The 16375-nt window shown below is 43.1% G+C and overlaps 1 protein-coding gene across 3 annotated transcripts in view; it reads right to left on the reverse strand.

Annotated features, from left to right (window-relative positions):
• col5a3a (collagen, type V, alpha 3a) overlaps nt 1–12211 on the reverse strand; it is a 41374-nt gene extending 29163 nt beyond the window's left edge. For 2 of the 3 annotated variants that reach the window (XM_062566179.1, XM_037477098.2), the window contains exons 1-4: nt 11967–12211; nt 3814–3981; nt 3395–3611; nt 2924–3086 (exon numbers count right to left, since the gene is read on the reverse strand). In XM_062566179.1, the coding sequence (XP_062422163.1) occupies nt 2924–3086; nt 3395–3611; nt 3814–3981; nt 11967–12051 (633 nt within the window). In that variant the 5' untranslated portion in view covers nt 12052–12211. The remainder of the gene's footprint in view (nt 1–2923; nt 3087–3394; nt 3612–3813; nt 3982–11966) is intronic. The other variant, XM_062566180.1, reaches the window with a different exon arrangement.
• Nucleotides 12212–16375: the final 4164 nt, after the last annotated feature.

The following is a 16375-nucleotide window of genomic DNA, read 5'->3' on the forward strand; positions in this document are numbered from 1 at the left end:
CTCATCCAGTGAGAAACGTTCCGCGGTGCAAAAAATAAGTGTAAAAATGCGTAAGAAATGTTTAATGTGTTATTTTTTGTGTAATTAATTAATCTTAATTCACATTAATTAATTCATCTTAATTAACGCGCTAAAGTCCCGGCCCTAATTAAATTATCAACTGATATTGAAAATCCCTGTATGTAGAGTACTTATTCTCTTAGACGCATGACAGAAAACAATTCAATAACAAAAACCGCGTGCAGGCAGCCCGACGGCGCGGTGTTTGACAATGTTATATTACATCAATGATACGGATCTATGTAACTGACAGGCCATTGCAAACATGTTGCTGCTTGAAATGTTATCCTGGGACTGCTGGGCAGCCTTTCGCAATAAATCAAGTCAGATTAATTGCTCGATGTTGTGGTCATTATAATCCCATTGTTATGTCTTTAATAAGGCTTTATTGGCCACAGGTAAAATAAATCAAAACATATCGCTTCTCTGTTATCCACCACTAGCTGATACATCTTATAATACAGCTCGCGCCTTATTATTAGCAACAGAAGTCAACACAAAGCCTGGATCACAATAAAGAAAACTGTAAACCTGGGAATAGACATTATCATTTCATTCATAACATCAAACATGAAAGGAGTTTTCGCTTTTTTCTGCGAAGTATTGCACTCTGAGGTGAGTGATACAACGAATGAGAGAAAAGGCCAACGGAGAGTTAATCCAATCTAAACCAATCTCAATTTGAGATCAAAGGCAATAATTTTAGAGAGAGGTTTTCCTGTTTTCCTTCCCTCGTAGGGTCTCTTTCCTCTACAAACACACAGCTAGTTAAGTTTTCTCAAAATCATGCACATCTGCTGTCTCCATTCAAGATGCAGAAAGAACATCTGAAGAGGACATGCAAGGGTGTGCTGGAAAGGAAAACAAAAATATGTGTCCGATGGTGAGCCATTTGCAGTGTCTATTTCAAAAACATCTTATTTACACCACTAATCGAGTTGGAAAGGATCTGCGTTTCCCAACGAATAAACGCTAGGCTTATCTCAGCGGTCACCGTGTTGGAGGCACACACAGAGGGCACGCAGCTGCCAAAGAGCGCAGCCAAACTAGCGGACGGCTTGAGGTTTGCAAATGTTAGCAGAGTGTTGAACTTCTAGTGCAATCTGGAAGCAATAGAGACATTAATGGCCGACCACGGTCCCCGTGCTCCCACGCTGAGCTCCCACGCTGAGCTAAGAGAACTGGGCTGGAAAACCAGCCTCCGCCCCCCGGGAACCAGGGTCTGGGAACAGAGACCCAGAGGTCAGCCTGAGTATTCTCTCTTCCAGTGGTACCGGCCTCACACGAGATGTGCCAGTTATGCACACTGTAAATGCACACACTGAACCTCACACGGGCTGCATCAATGAAATGTGAAATGAAAAAAACAACAAGATGACAATGGATTGGACTAAAGGATGGATGTGAGGGCTTTTTAAGCAATCAACTTAAATAATGTATGATCACCACACGTAGGATGAGGAAGTGGTTTTGGCGCATGGTCAAAAATCCTTTGTTCTATTGCGTCTGAAAAGAGAGCTTTCTAGAGAGACACATTTCTCGACTGAAGTGGAAAGGAGTAGGAAGGAATTGGACAGCAACTTAAAGCATGGGAGGGGCAGTGAGGTTAAGTCAGGTCACGGGGAAGGTGAGCTTTGGAAAGTAGATATTGACTACGCACAGAGAAGCCCAAAGCAGCGGGTGTTTACTTGTCAGGGCCGAGGACATCTGTTTTTGTTCCAGGTGAAAGTGAGCAAGCGTGTGGCTTCTGTCTGTTAAGCAAAGAGGGAGTGATAACGACCCTCCCTCTCTACTCTCTTAAAAAAATGTAACCGCAGCAACCCTTTGCAAACTGTGGTCTGTTCTCCGGACACCGAGGGGACAGACAACCTTGAAAGATATACCGAATAACTGTGTCTATCTTTGTTATTCTTTTTTGCTCCTTTGCAGAGGAGACAGACCCCGAGGGCAGGGCAGCGGAAGGGGCTTGAGCTGATCTCTATTTCATGCTGTGGGCGGGAGATTTCGAGTGATGCCTCGCAGGGAATGACAATGGAGCAGGGCTTGCAGAGAACGACTAATAACAATGAAGGTTACTGCTAAGAGGAGTTGAACTTAGTGTGAACGTGCCTGCCCCTCCATTTTCAAGAAGAATTTGGGTATTTTTCTATCACACGACACGATAAACACACAAGACGCATTCATAGTCAAGCATGTTTCTGATGTCCGAATGCACAGTTGGCCAACAGAAATAGAGTCAAAGTGTCCAAAAAAGGTGAGAGAATTTGACATTTCTAGGCTTTACAATGGAAATGATGAAAGTGGGGATGTTTTCAGCAGCCTGTACCACCCCCCCCCCCCTCCCCACCACCTCCTCACTGCATTGCTTTGTTCCTGCAGCAGCACTTGATTGACAGGAGACCCGTATAAGCTCATAGCTCCTTGAGCTGTGATTTTTCCTCTTAAATCTTTTCTCCTTCAGTAGCTTTAAAGGACGCGAATTCAATAGATATTCAGCTTATCCTGCAATTTTACAGAAACTATATGTATAATGTATCATACTATAAATCATACACAATATCATGTTCTATATATGAAAACATCAAGGGATTACCTAATAAAATCAGGAACAATTCAAATCTGTACTTCTTTTTTAAAAGTATGTAGTGTATAAGTATATTAAGCCAACTAATGGGCTTTATGTGAGATAAAACAAGTGTAGTCCTCATGAAATCATATGTTTCCTTTTCTTTGCCTTAATGCAAAAGTGCACTTAAAAAATAACATTCTTTGTTCAAATTTGCTCTCCTTAGTAAATAATACAACAACGCACCAAAATGAATCGCTTACTTTGAGAGCCTCCCATTCTTAGCTAATGTCCTACCTCAAATACGCCTTCGTCCAGCAGCCGTGTCCCGAACACAGTGACACCCTCTGTGCTGACTCGAGCATTGTCCCCACGGAGCAGATCCACGGTGTCTTTCTGCTCACAATCCAGGTAGAGGGTCACCGTCTTGTCCTGCACACTGTAGGCTACCCTGTGCCATCTGAAACAACACAGATATTTTGTCTGTTGCCCTGCAGGATCAGCAATGCAAAGAGCAGTTACGCACCTCCTTCATTAGACGTGCCTTTGAGCCTGTGAGTGTGAATACTTGAGTGCTTCACAAGCATGTTATTCCCTTAAAGTCAAGCACATGCAGTGAAGTCAAGTCAAGCTACTCAGTTAATATATATTATGATATGCTGGTAAACCTGTTCTATTGAACAAACAACACTGATACAATATACCGTAAAACAGACATAAAGGAAGATATGTAGTTAATATTTCTTTATAAGCCCTCAAACCACCCACTTTCCATCGGCCAGGTTGATCTCTTTAAAGATGGGATACATTTTGGGTGTGGGCTGTCCATGCTGGTCCTCATACAGGAAGACGGGTGAACGGCCCACTTCGAGGCCCAGCTGCTGCACCCCCTGTTCGTCATACACCGAAAGCAGGAAGAACTGGGAGCCCATTTTAGCTCGCACCGTAGTCATCACGGAGAAATTCTCAGGAAATATGGTTGAATCTGAAAGGAGAGAAGAGGGGGAGACTTACAAGATGGAGAACAGCAGAGGGCAGATTTTGCCAGACCAACTCGCTGGCATTAAGTCCTTAGGAAAAAATAACAATGATGAAAAACATGAAACTTTTACTGGGTAGAGAATCCCTCTCAAAAGTGGCACATTTCATTTTATTAGTGATCCGCATTGGTAAATGAAGTCCCCTACCAGGGAAAAGCTGTCGGGTTGGAGCGCTGAGCTGGATTCTTTTATCGATCTTGTAGGCCATGTCCGGCTCGTCGAAGCCCGTCCTGCTGGTGCAGAGACCAGCCTCCAGGGACACCCCTTCCATCTTCTCTGACAGCTCCAGCACTTGCAGAACATCAATGGGATCTGCTGGAAATTAACAAAAAGGAAACACATGAATATTTTCACATTTCTCACAGAGCAGATCTTTATTTTTATTTTATGCTTATATCTCCGTTAATAGGATGTTGATTTTTTTTGCAATATGCAGATGCCCTGGTCCTTTTATTTCTGTTTCTAGCACGAGTTGTATGCAATACAATAAAAACATCTCCCGATAGGGTGGAGCTTGTGGTCGATTGCAGCAGCATGTTTTTAGATATGTCAGTGTAACACTTAAACTCTGCCAGTGTGACAGCACTTTGTTGTCTGGCTCAGTTAAGTGCCGGTTGTTACAGAGCAGAAGAGCAGGGTTTAGTATGGCTGGAGGCTTCCTGCTTCCTCGGAGTCGGAAGAGAGTCGGGCTCCTCTGAGATGTGGCGGCAGGTGGCCAGGCTTCTGTGGGTGTTATTATAGGACAGGGGTGGGGCACAGTCCAACCCGTAATCCTAATGCAGAACACCTGACAGCTGACACCTGCACCAATGAGCCGCAATGGGTCTGCATCGCATTCATTACAATTTGAACACTTCACTGGCAGAAAGAAGAACATCCGTGAATAATATATTCTCGCTGTTAAAACATCTGTTCTACCAAGTAAGCGTGTTCTCCATGCAAGTCTTCCGAGAGTGCATGTTAATATCTGGGAGCAGGAAAGGAAAATTGGTTCAATGATATCAAGAGATAGTATTTTCCTCAAAACTCTTGAAACAAGTTGACTTTGATCCCAAACAGGAGAACAGCGTCTCTGGGGATTTATTTGATAAACAAATGCATCTGTATGAAGTTTTGGCCAGTGACGGCTCTGTCATTACAATAAGCCTCATCCTTTTTTGCAGTCCGCTCATCGTGTTATCAGATGTTGCTTGATAGAGTGCTATTGCCAGGATCAGAGTTTCGTGCGCTGCCAGACTCCCACCAGCTGCTGGTAAGAGCTGTTTGAGGGTAACTCACCACTTAGCATTCCAGGCATCTGAAATGAGGATCCTAAACCCAAATTGCCTCCTGTAGCTCTTGCCGCTCACACACAGCTAGCATTTTAATCTCCTTGTTAACTAAACATGTCGAGAGAGTTTACCAATGCCCAGACGCTGCTTGCAGAAAAACACCACGCTACGTTTTATGGCATTATTTATTTGTATAGCGCAGGCCATTTATTCCAAGAAGCTTTGAGAGCTCGCCCTCGCATCACCCGGCAACAGGGTCGTTAATAGGTTCATCTGTGTGAATTACAACCAGGCTCCAACAATGGAAAACTTTAGCTTAACATCAAAACAAATGTACTATATTAGGGCTTGTATTTCGAAGTCATATTGGCATAAATAAACAGAGTTAATTCAATAATTACAGAAGTTTCTGGTTTAGCCTCAGGCAGTTGTTTGTGAAAGTGGCACCAACCACCCAGCCACACATAGTCTTTGGGGATTATTTTAGAATCTGGTCTAGCCATTGTGACAGTGAACAAAGACCTAAATGTCAAGTAACAAGGTATTGACTTTAAAAGGTCGCAGACAAGTCACCACCACTTAAATCAAGATGCTGGTATTATTTAAGATTTCACATTCCTCCGTTCACATCCAGGCTTCAGATCTTTTGTCCAGATTGAATAAAAAGAGTTGGCAATGATGGTTGAATTGGCCAATAAAGTTGTTTTAGGGACAACAAACAAATACAACGACTTCAAGAAATGCATCAAAAGGATGTCTGCAGCCATGATTACTCTGATCAGACGAAAAGAAGAACAAAGATCTGCACCGCCAGAGGCTTTGTTGTTGTAGCTGGATGAAAGGCGCCTTCTTCGATTTACAGAGGATCAATATGGCAACAAAAACAGATTTACCGCGTAGAGACGTAGTGGAGCAGCGTCTACCTGAGCAGTGAATGAGGTTTGTCTGTAGTAATCCCATCTTGTCTGTGCTTTGTTTACTTATTGACTAATCAGTTCTGCAAGCTTTTAGTGCATGTCGGGTATGTTTGTACACACAGACTAGCTCACAGTTGCATTGCCTCATACGGCGGACACAGCTGATGGACAGAAACATGATCACATGTTAGCAGCTGTGATGTTGAGGGCCGCTGAGAGGCAGTGAAAACGTTCCCAATCTCATAAACGGTACTTTTAAATATATATCTGCCTTTCTGTCAAAGCACTTTATTATTCACTGCAGTTTACTTGACCTTTCACATCATGGCTGTAACCTAATCTGAATTTTTTGTATTTCATTATTTTCTGGTCTTGACATCAAAACTTTCCTTTGGGATAGAAAAGATTAAAAGGTTTTTTTCTTTCTCTATTTCTCATACAAACTCAGGCGGAGAGAGAGAGGTCATAAAGCAGAGGGTTTTGAAACAAGCTGAATAGTTCTAAAATGAAGCAACATGCCTCTAATTATACCAAATCCTTGGGATTCTGCCGGCCCATTCGGAGGACCACATGACAGAATTGTCTAAAAACTAAAAAAAAAAAACTTCATAATACACCAGAATTGATTGTTTCAAGTAATCCAAAGATGCAACGTGAGCGCCAGCCATAAACTATTTGAAGTGAGTATGGGTTTTAAGAAATAACCTTTGCCCAGTTGCTTCAGCTACTGTCAGGAGACTGTTGACTTCTGGCAACAAGAAGAGAACAGAGAACAGTCAAGATGTGCAACAAGGCCAAAGGGAGAATTCGAAGTTGCAGAACCTCCTCCTCCAAAAGAAACTGCATTGACAATCATCGGCCCATCGAACATGCAATAATATGCATCCCACATACAAGTGTGCAAAAGTCCACTGTTGTCAAGAAAATTTAGCTGGTTCAAACCACACGGGGAAAACCTCTTATGGACTTTCGAGAATGCAACATCTGCTGCAAGCAACAACATCATGGCCCGCATCAAATATAACCCCAGGCTTGTGGCTGGTGGCCACATGAAGTATGGATCCAAAAAGCAATCAATAAAAGAACGTCATCTATTCCCTGCTTTGGATCCACTTGAGTCACTTTAGGCCCTAGCTGTGCAGGACAGTACCACACCACTAAAGACATGGCATTGCAAAATCTCTACGGACTAAAGACACAGTGTTTTCCACTCACACCAAAAGGTCAGAGTACATGGGAACTAGGAAGGAGCTGAAATATTCAGCATGTCTGCATCTTTTCATTTTTGGGGGCTTTAATCAATGGGACAACAGTGTCTTCCCAGCAACAGAGCTTTCCACAGTCGGAAAAGAAGTAGAGATCGTGCTCATTCTCCTCCAAAAATGCCCCCAAACAGCCTCCATCTGTGTATCTTCCCCTGGCTGTGTGACGCTTGACACTCCAATGCCCGGCGGTCATACAACTCAGCACAGCTTAAGTCATACATGGACATAATGAAGTGCACTGTGTTTCTAAAGCAAATGTGTCTGAAGACATTCCTTATGACTCACACCACCTACACTCCCAGCTCAGCCCGAAAAGACCCCTCGCACAAACACACACAATACCACTCTGTCAAAAACAATCGAGTCTGGGAAATGGGGAATTTTAACAAGAAACAAGGCCAAAATGAATCTGAGTAACGACAATTTCCCAAAGCATCTTGAACCACACCCTGAGAAGATGGAGGAAAAGCAGCTTGTAATTTGTAATCTTGATCCCACTCTCCACATAAAACTACTGTTGTGGGGGGGGGGGGGGGGTTCTTCCAAAGACCCTTTAAATGCAACAAGCTGCCACACATATAGTGATTAATAACGAAAAAATTGGTTCAGATCCAGTGGAAGTAGTTGAATAAATCAACACTGAGTTTCTCTCAGGCTCCTTAAAGGGCAGCCTTAATCTAATTAGCAGTGGGTGTGACCTTTCGTCTGGGTCACGGCTGTGTGTGGACAAGAAGACTGTGAGGTGAGGAGAGCTAATGCACTCCACTACGCTGTGAAAAGATGAAAATGTAGCACATGAACAGACAAACAACATTGATAAATAAGACTGCCTGCACTCACCTTCACACTAGTTTGACCAAACAGCCTTCACGTGCTGTTTATACAGTATGTTGCTCAATTATCCCACAGCCCACAGAGGGGAAAAAAACAGCACTTTGGACCTCTGCCTCTCTCGGAATCACTTTATTATTTTAGTTTTCAAACACTTTGCTCTTTTCCTTCTAAATAAAGAAGAGCGTATTGTCTATGACTAAGGTAAGCTCACTGTAACAAGAGGACTTTGTTGGGCTGAAAGTATACAAACTGCGAAGCAGTGATAGTTTACGCACTGATTGTGCTTTGTGGTCGGGTCTGCTTTTAGTTATCGCAAAGGGTTGAGGAGCAAGTCATTCAGCGGCTGTGTAGACCGAAAGTGATCAACAATGCCCAGCATTAAGTCTTTAATCCATTTTAAGTCAAATTGTTGGTATTCATAAGCATTCATAAAAGTATCTTCTCTTGTCAGTAGACCGACAAGGAAAGGCAACATTTATATAATGGGGTTTCACTCAGTAAGTTTGTTTTCCTAGTGAGAATGAAATGCCCGTTGAATATGGCTCAGTTTCTTGTTGCTTTTGGTGTTAAAGCTGCAATATTCGGGTGGCATTTGGTTACACAATTCATTCCAACTCACATTAGCACCACATTCTTGAATCTCCACAGTTTGTTCTGCTCATGTTAGTTCACAGCAGGACGGGCCGACAGGCCAAGAGCTGCTTGGCCCATAGAGAAAACACCTGCCCCTCAAAGCCGACAACTGGACGGGCCCTCCACAGACACATTCATACTTCTATACTTGTGAGCATGTTCTTTTTTACTGCTCTGACAACAGCAAAAGCCATTCCTTAACCATAATCTTCTCCCTTAACTTTGCCGACACCACTTCCATACTCAGTAAGCTCATTTGAAGGTTTAAAATGGTCTGATGTTGGACGTCTTTTCACATATTTTTTTTTATCTTTCTGAGGTTTTATCAGGTCCTCGTAAATAAGCAACATATAACACCACCAAAACAGACACAAACACAAGTGAGCTCACACAATTTCCAATGGGCATTTGCCTACACACCTCAGGCACAGAGGATTAACATGAGCGAGCCAATTCAAGTTCCAACCCTTTTGTGTCCTTTAGTCTCTTTAGACATCATAACATTGAGGCAGCTGTTACGATCTGAAGTGCTAAAACTCTAATTGCCGGATACACACACCATGTATAAGACAGACACACATGCTCTTTTGGAAGTTCTGTTCCTTTGTGAGGGGAATTCTGTAAAAGTTGTGGCCTTTATATGTTTGCAGCTTGCTGTCTGACACTTGGCATGTACAGAGAAGTTGAAATTTGAGCCAGGTCACAATGTCCCTGAGCATATTGTTCTCAAGACTCTACAGATGGCTTTGGGAGGAAAGCTTACTACTGTGGCCTCTACTCAAATGTGTGTGTAGGCTACAGTAGTGCATGTGACGTATTCTGTTTAAAAACTTTTCTGAGGCCCATGAAGAGGAATAAAAAAGCAGATGACATGTAAGGAGGAGCTCCATCTGTTCATTGTAATTCTACAAAGACAGTCTTCAAATGGTCCCACAGTAAGCTTCTTGAGGCATCCACCCAGTGATCAGAAACTCTGGCTTGAGGAGACGGGAGTTACTGAGTTTCTGGAAGCCCAATATGTGTTGAACACTTTTAGATTGCAGTCAAGCGGCACAAAGTGTTAAAGCATCATTTCCAACGATGAAATACTTGGGGAACTCCAAACTGTTGGCTACATCCAAAAGTCTGAGAAGCAGTTTGACATGACACCTGCAAGAGCAACAAGCCACCCACGTCAGCATGTCTGACATTTCTGATGTTTAATGTTTCCTTTACAGAAACACAAACTCACATAGCCCAAGAAAACCCCGGAGCTGTAACAGGCGTGCAATTCCTCTTTTCCTGCTAAATTTGGCTGCCTCATTCGTTTGTTTTCCTTTGCCACTAATTTGTTGCTGGATCAAAGGCGAACGAGGCGTGCTGCCATCCTTTGGGAGTCTGGTGCAGAATTGGCAAGGAGGCTCGATCAAACGGGACACAGTGAGGGGCCTTTATGCACAATTTCCCCTCTGTCACTGAAGCAGTCAAGGAAGAGGCAGGGTGCGAGCAAGAGTGGAACGATGATGTAAAAGAAGAGATAAGGCAAATACAATAAAAAACAAACATTGCCTATTCCCAGGAACAGAAAAAAAGGGAAAAGAAGGAAAGGAAAACTGAGCAAAAATGTGTTGAGGCAAAAGAACAGAGGATTCAAACGGAAACTAGCCATGGACGTGTGCAAGAATTTCTCTCTTCCTGTAAGCAAACATCACTAGAAAGTCCTCTCATCTCTGCTGAACACACAGACAGCATATGGGGAAACATTCTGGCACTGTCACAAACACACGCACTTTTGCGCGCAAACACGCACAGACTCAAACATGCACGTGCATGTGTGTCGAAGACATATCAGCACCACCATATGTCCCGTGCACTTGAAAATCATCTCAGCCCCTCACTTCACAGGCCCTCATGAGAAAGCAGTGGACAGCACAGCAGCCGTGTCTCTTGAATGGGATTACGTCGGTTGGCTTTCCTCCCCCTGCCATGGCCTTATGTTCCAACACATCCTGCCAGCCATAAAGTGGGTGCAGGTGGAAAGCCACGAGGGACTAAGGAGGCTTCCGGTGACCACAGGGTTAACTCCTGCTGTTGAGGCATGTCGCTCCATCAGGGAGTCTCTCCCTTAACCTCAACACCTGCAGTGAAATAGTCTGCAGCGGAGATACTGAGGATGCAGACTTGTGTGGGAGACGGATAGCAGTGGCCAAATGACACCCCGCAAACATTGTCCCTGGCTATCTTGGGAACAGGGAGGTCTTGAAATGGGTGGAACACTTGCTGAACAAGCATAGAAGTACAACAAATGGGGACATCGGGACACTGTGGTAGTCAGACAGAGAGTGAAATATGTTTTACAGAGATCAGGTCCTAAATAATGACCAATTCAGCTACTTCTTTCCTACGACCAGTAGGGGTAGAGGCCAATGTATCGCCCCTACTTGAGCCCCCCACAAAAGAAAAGAGAATATTAAATTATGTTTTTGAAATTAGGAATGTACCCAGTATTATTTGAAAAGATAGCTTTTCCTGGAGGTGCCTGCCTGTCAGACACATCCGGTCTTCATGCTACTGGAGCTGTGCTGGGGCCCAAACTCAGAATTGCCCGCAGAAGGCGGGTCTAAGAAGCACTTTAGCCAATTGCAAAAAAAATGCGTGCCATACAATTAAGCCAATCAGCGTCCTCAAATAGACAGCCTGGTGCAGCAATGAATACATTTAACAGCAAAGTGTGTTTTTAATACCTTTTTGGATTAAATCAATCTGGGATGTTGTGCTGAAAATTATTCAATGGCCCTACCAAGGACTTTGCACCAGCCGCCACTGTACAACACATGTGTGCAAAGTATGAGCAGAGATGGTAGCCTGCAATTTAAAAAAAATATTTGTGGGCCAGAATAAGTCCGAAAGCGTGTTAGTGCTAAGCGCCTTCGCTTAAGACGTAGGTGAGCAGAGAGGTCATATTAAACGCATCTATGAGAGGAATGTTAATCCACTCTGTTCCGTCAGTGTTCAGCCATTCACCTCTTTCTCGAGTCGACGTTAAATCTGTTCGCGGTAAACCGACGCTGGTCACACGCAAACGCAAACATGACATCATACATCACAGGTCTGTGCACGTCCTCCGGCTCACCTGACGGCAAGCGGAAGGACACCATCCAATTCAGAGGCTATGCAATTAGTTCAATTACAATACACGCTTAAAGGGAATTCATGTGATTCATATGCGTACTGAAAACCACTCGTGCATCATTCGCCAATCTGCAGGTTTCCAAAGGAACCAAAGTGCACATTAAAAACCATCATGGACCAAGTGATGTATGGAGATGTCTGAAAAAAAGAGTTACAAAAACTTCGACAAAACGGACCATGCATCATCGGTGTTTGAGTGGATACTTTACCCGCGTGGGTCGTTGTTACGCGCAGCAGGATGTAAATAAACAGCGGTATTCTCCTGCGCGCTCTGCTCCGTATTAAATGCTCCATCTTTCCAAGCGGGGACCCCCCTCCTCTGCGTCCGCCAGCAGAACTTTACACTGAAGTTATATGTGCAGGAACTCGGCAGCCATGCGAGGGGAGGGAAGGAGAGATCCAGTCTGTAGTTCCACTTGCTTGATTGTTGGAGAAGTTTTGTTGTGGTGGTGGCTCCTCTCGTTTGTGCTCTGCCCCCCTCATTTAATTTCTCCCCATCACTCCCTCCCTCTGCTCTCCACCTCCTGCGCCTCTTCCCTCCCATGCAGGACGCTCCTAGGATGCATGATGAGATGTTCTTAAATCGTGTTTATAACTGGCGAGAATGTGTGGGGGTCTCAATCCAGATATCTCAGTGATAAAAACAATGCATATAGCATAAAAAAAGGATATATTATCATGATGGTGATGATGGTGGTGCAAAATGATCTGATATGTCATTATTTTGGTTGTATTGTTTCATTCCCTTTTTTCCATTTACCTCACAGTGACGAAGCAAAGGTTTGAAGCTGCAGAATGTGTCTAAAAAACACTGGCAGCGCTAGCCCAGTACATCTCAACATTAAAACTCCCCGGGCCAAACCATTTGCAGACCACGGCAGGTTATCGCCACCATCAGTCTAATCTCAGCCCGGCATTGCTGCAGTGTTTCTGGGATGCTTGTTCAGACCGGTGCTGGACCTCAGTGAGGCTAGAGGCCGAATCACCTCTGATTAGAGGTCATGGAGTTCAGGGGGCCGGCATACCTTGAATGTCTTTTGATAAATAACAAGGTGTGTCGCTTTCGCACCTTTTGTACATCTTGAAATCCACCGTACAATCAAGAATTAATTTTTCCACAAAACAGAAACGTATGTTTCAAAATATTGAAAACACATAATTGGCTGACACGTATGAATTCATGTGAATTGAGTTTGCATTAACTTCCATGAAGATAATTGTTTGCTGACCGCAATAAGCTAAAACGATCGGTCAGCTACCTCTGATGCACCTACATCATCATCCGCCAGAACTGTTTGGATTACCTGCAAAGGCTAAAGCCCCACCACAAGCCTAATTAATTCCAGAAAGACTGGTATTCAGTGGAGACATGTTCCAAGATAAGAATGTCTGATTTGAAAATGACCAAAGATAATGCATCTAAAATCTAAACTACAACAAGGCGTTTTTAAAGGAACAGTTTTCCCAGAGAACATTCAGAGAAAAGAAAGCCAAACTGTGATTCATCTCTGACCACAGAAAGAGGGAGAAACACACCCGTCCAAAAGTCATAATTCGCCCTTCATATTGTTCCAATCAAACCCAACTCTTAACTGGAAATTACTAAATAACATTGACAACAGTTATGAAGTAGATTTAAACATATAAATTCTTCTTTTGATAACAGATAATGACCAAACAACAATTGGTCTCGTAAAATTAAAAAAAGAAATCCTTTAAAATATTCCTACAATCCTACGCCTCCCACCATCTCTCTTCTCAGTAACAGCTCAGCCAGCCCGCCTGAGTCAGGGCCACATTCCTATCAGCTTTTAGCAGATAGTTACTAGAAGTCCACGGGGTAGTCTGAGCTGTGGGTGAGACATATTTACACAGCATGTACCTTTGTCCAACTATGAGACAACTTCCAGATAAGCATTCTTTAAAACACACAATAAACAATAAAACAATTTCAATCAAGAACGAAGAACTGACAAAGTTTTGGGGAGTTCCACATGACTGCCACCAAACGTGTGTTGATTGAGGCTGAAGGAACCAACGCGTATATTTAATGAATTGCATGACGTGAACGTGACTTGAAATCAAAGTTGATCCCTTTGTCTACTGCGAGTAGTTGTCAACATGTATTAACCATCAGACTGATGAGGATTTATGTAAAATAAATGTAAATTAAGCTTAACCGAACTCAACAAAGAGAATAAAATCGGTTCTCTCTGGCGTTTTTCTTAATCAACCAGCAGAAACCAAAAGAGCAACTTGGTTGTGTTCATACAAATGATGTGGAACCCCTAAAATACAGAAGCACACACCATACGTGTTTTAACACGCAATGGAGTATGCTTTGTTTATTCATTCTCCCATGCCTCACAACTACGTAAATTATGTTTCCAGCATTGACGTTTAAATGATCAGCGCAGACAAGCGGTGTGGTGGTACAAATGAGAAGTATCTCTCTCTCTCCCTCTGCAGGTCATTCTGTGCGGATAAACCACGGCGGCTTTCCCTCATCATTGATTCAGTGAGCTGGTGGAAGGTGAAGGAAAGTAATAAGTCCTCACAACACTTCTTTAGAAGGTGTGAGGTAAAGTGAACATTCACCCTCACGGGGAGGTGATGAGCGTTTAGGGTTATTGCTCCTTGTGTTAAAGAAAATGCCAGAACAAGACTTACTAACTAACTGTCAGGAACAAATATCTATGCAAAGCTGTAAAAGAGTCGACTGACTAGTTTCTCATGCTGAATATTGAGTCTATGTTCAAAAGGAAAATCTATCTTATGTGCAGTTGTAATGAAAAGAGCACTTTAAAAATCACTTCAGATCTTCCACTGCCGCTTCATAATTGTCTTTGGAAATATTCTTTGGATATTATGTGATAATCATCGTTTTTGACTGATAACTGTGATTTGATGATTGTGTGTGTACGTTTATGTTTTGTGAGTGTGCACGTGTGTGTGTTTGTGTGTGTGTGTGTGTGTGTGTGTGTGTGTGTGTGTGTGTGTGTGTGTGTGTGTGTGTGTGTGTGTGTGTGCATGTTGTGTGCCCGACACAGATAGAAACAAAACAAAATCCTACACATGGAGATTCCAAAACCAACAGTAATTCATGTCAGGTGGAAAGAGAGGATGTGGACTTGATTCAAAGCAAGAAAAAAAAAAGTCTGCCATGCTTAGCTGATCAAGTGTGCAAGTTTAAAGGCACGAAAGAACAGGCGCTTGCTTGTCGGGTAAAACGAAGATTAACCCTTCTGAGGATGGTTAAAACCCTGATCTATAAGAGCACCTCAAGATAAATGGATTTGTGCCACCCACTGATTGCTGTTGATAGTATCTTCATACAATATATCATGGGTTGTTACGTAAGAACCAAATCAAACCCTGTGATCGACTTTATATCGGCAGCTTGGTATTTAATTGCCGCGGCACTTCCTTTAAACAATTATGGTAAATGGTATTCAACTAACTAACAATATAAATGAGCCTCATTGAACAGAGTAAGATTGCCATCAGCTGGACCGGGGAGACTAAACTAATTCACATCTAAGGACTATGGCTGATAAATCAACTGCTCTAGTGAATAGAATAAATAAAGTCAACCAGCAGCCAAGCTCAGCCTGCTTTTTACCCTCCTCTTCATTTTTAGATGACAGCACAAAACACCGTGATTTTGTTTTCATCTCTAAATAGAAATGCACTTTGGTTGAACACTAGTATTTGCAGGGACACTCAATAGCAAAATAGGGCTTGCAGAATTTCTTCGGATGTACCTTGTATGGGATAGACAAAGGTTCTGGGTCCCCACAACATCAGCTTTCTTGCAAATATTCCAGGAAACTCCTGTGCAATGAAGTCATTTTGTTTAAAAGATCTATTTTATAGATCTATTTTACTCAAAGTGCAGCGTAAACAAAGCCGTCAGAGGGGTTTTACAACATGGTGGCACAGTGGCCAGCGCCCCCGGGAACTCATTGTTCAGTTTCTGCATAAGTTCAGATGTAACTGCCACAGAAGTGTTGTTATTCTACCAATGAACAAACTGTAAGTGGCAATGATCTGTATGTTTCGGTTCTTCTAAGTGTTGTCTAAATGTCACTGTATATTGAGGAATGCTCTTTACAGGCATGTGACCGTACGGATGACATAAGATATTGAGATGTTTGTGAGAATGCTATTGACTGGTGCTTAGAAATGCCACATCGCGATCTCCCGAGTGCTTGTGCTCTCAGAGCGATCTCTGTGGAGTGTTCATTGTCTGCTGTCTGCAGCTGCAGCAGCACTTTTCTTTCAACTACCCTCTTCCTACTGTAGCTCCTTAGCCACTTTTTTTTTAAACACACTCAATTAACTGTGTTCTCTGTCTGCCTCAGTACCCCTAAAACACTTTCCCAGCTCACTCCTTTCTAAGCCTTTGCACCCCTTCTCTCTCTCTCTCTCTCTCTCTCTCGTTTTTTAAGTCTCCCTCCAGCCCAGCGAGCCCCAGCTACTCTTTCCCTTTCGCCCCTTTTATTCTCATGGAGTTTGCATTCCACACCTCCTCTGCAGACTGCACACAAAAGAGCAGAAAGCGCCACTCCTGACCTGTGGCAAACATTCCAGCCCTCGAGGCCCATTCACACATCCA

Source organism: Pungitius pungitius, chromosome 12 (genome assembly GCF_949316345.1).
Source record: "Pungitius pungitius chromosome 12, fPunPun2.1, whole genome shotgun sequence".
NCBI lineage: Eukaryota > Metazoa > Chordata > Actinopteri > Perciformes > Gasterosteidae > Pungitius > Pungitius pungitius.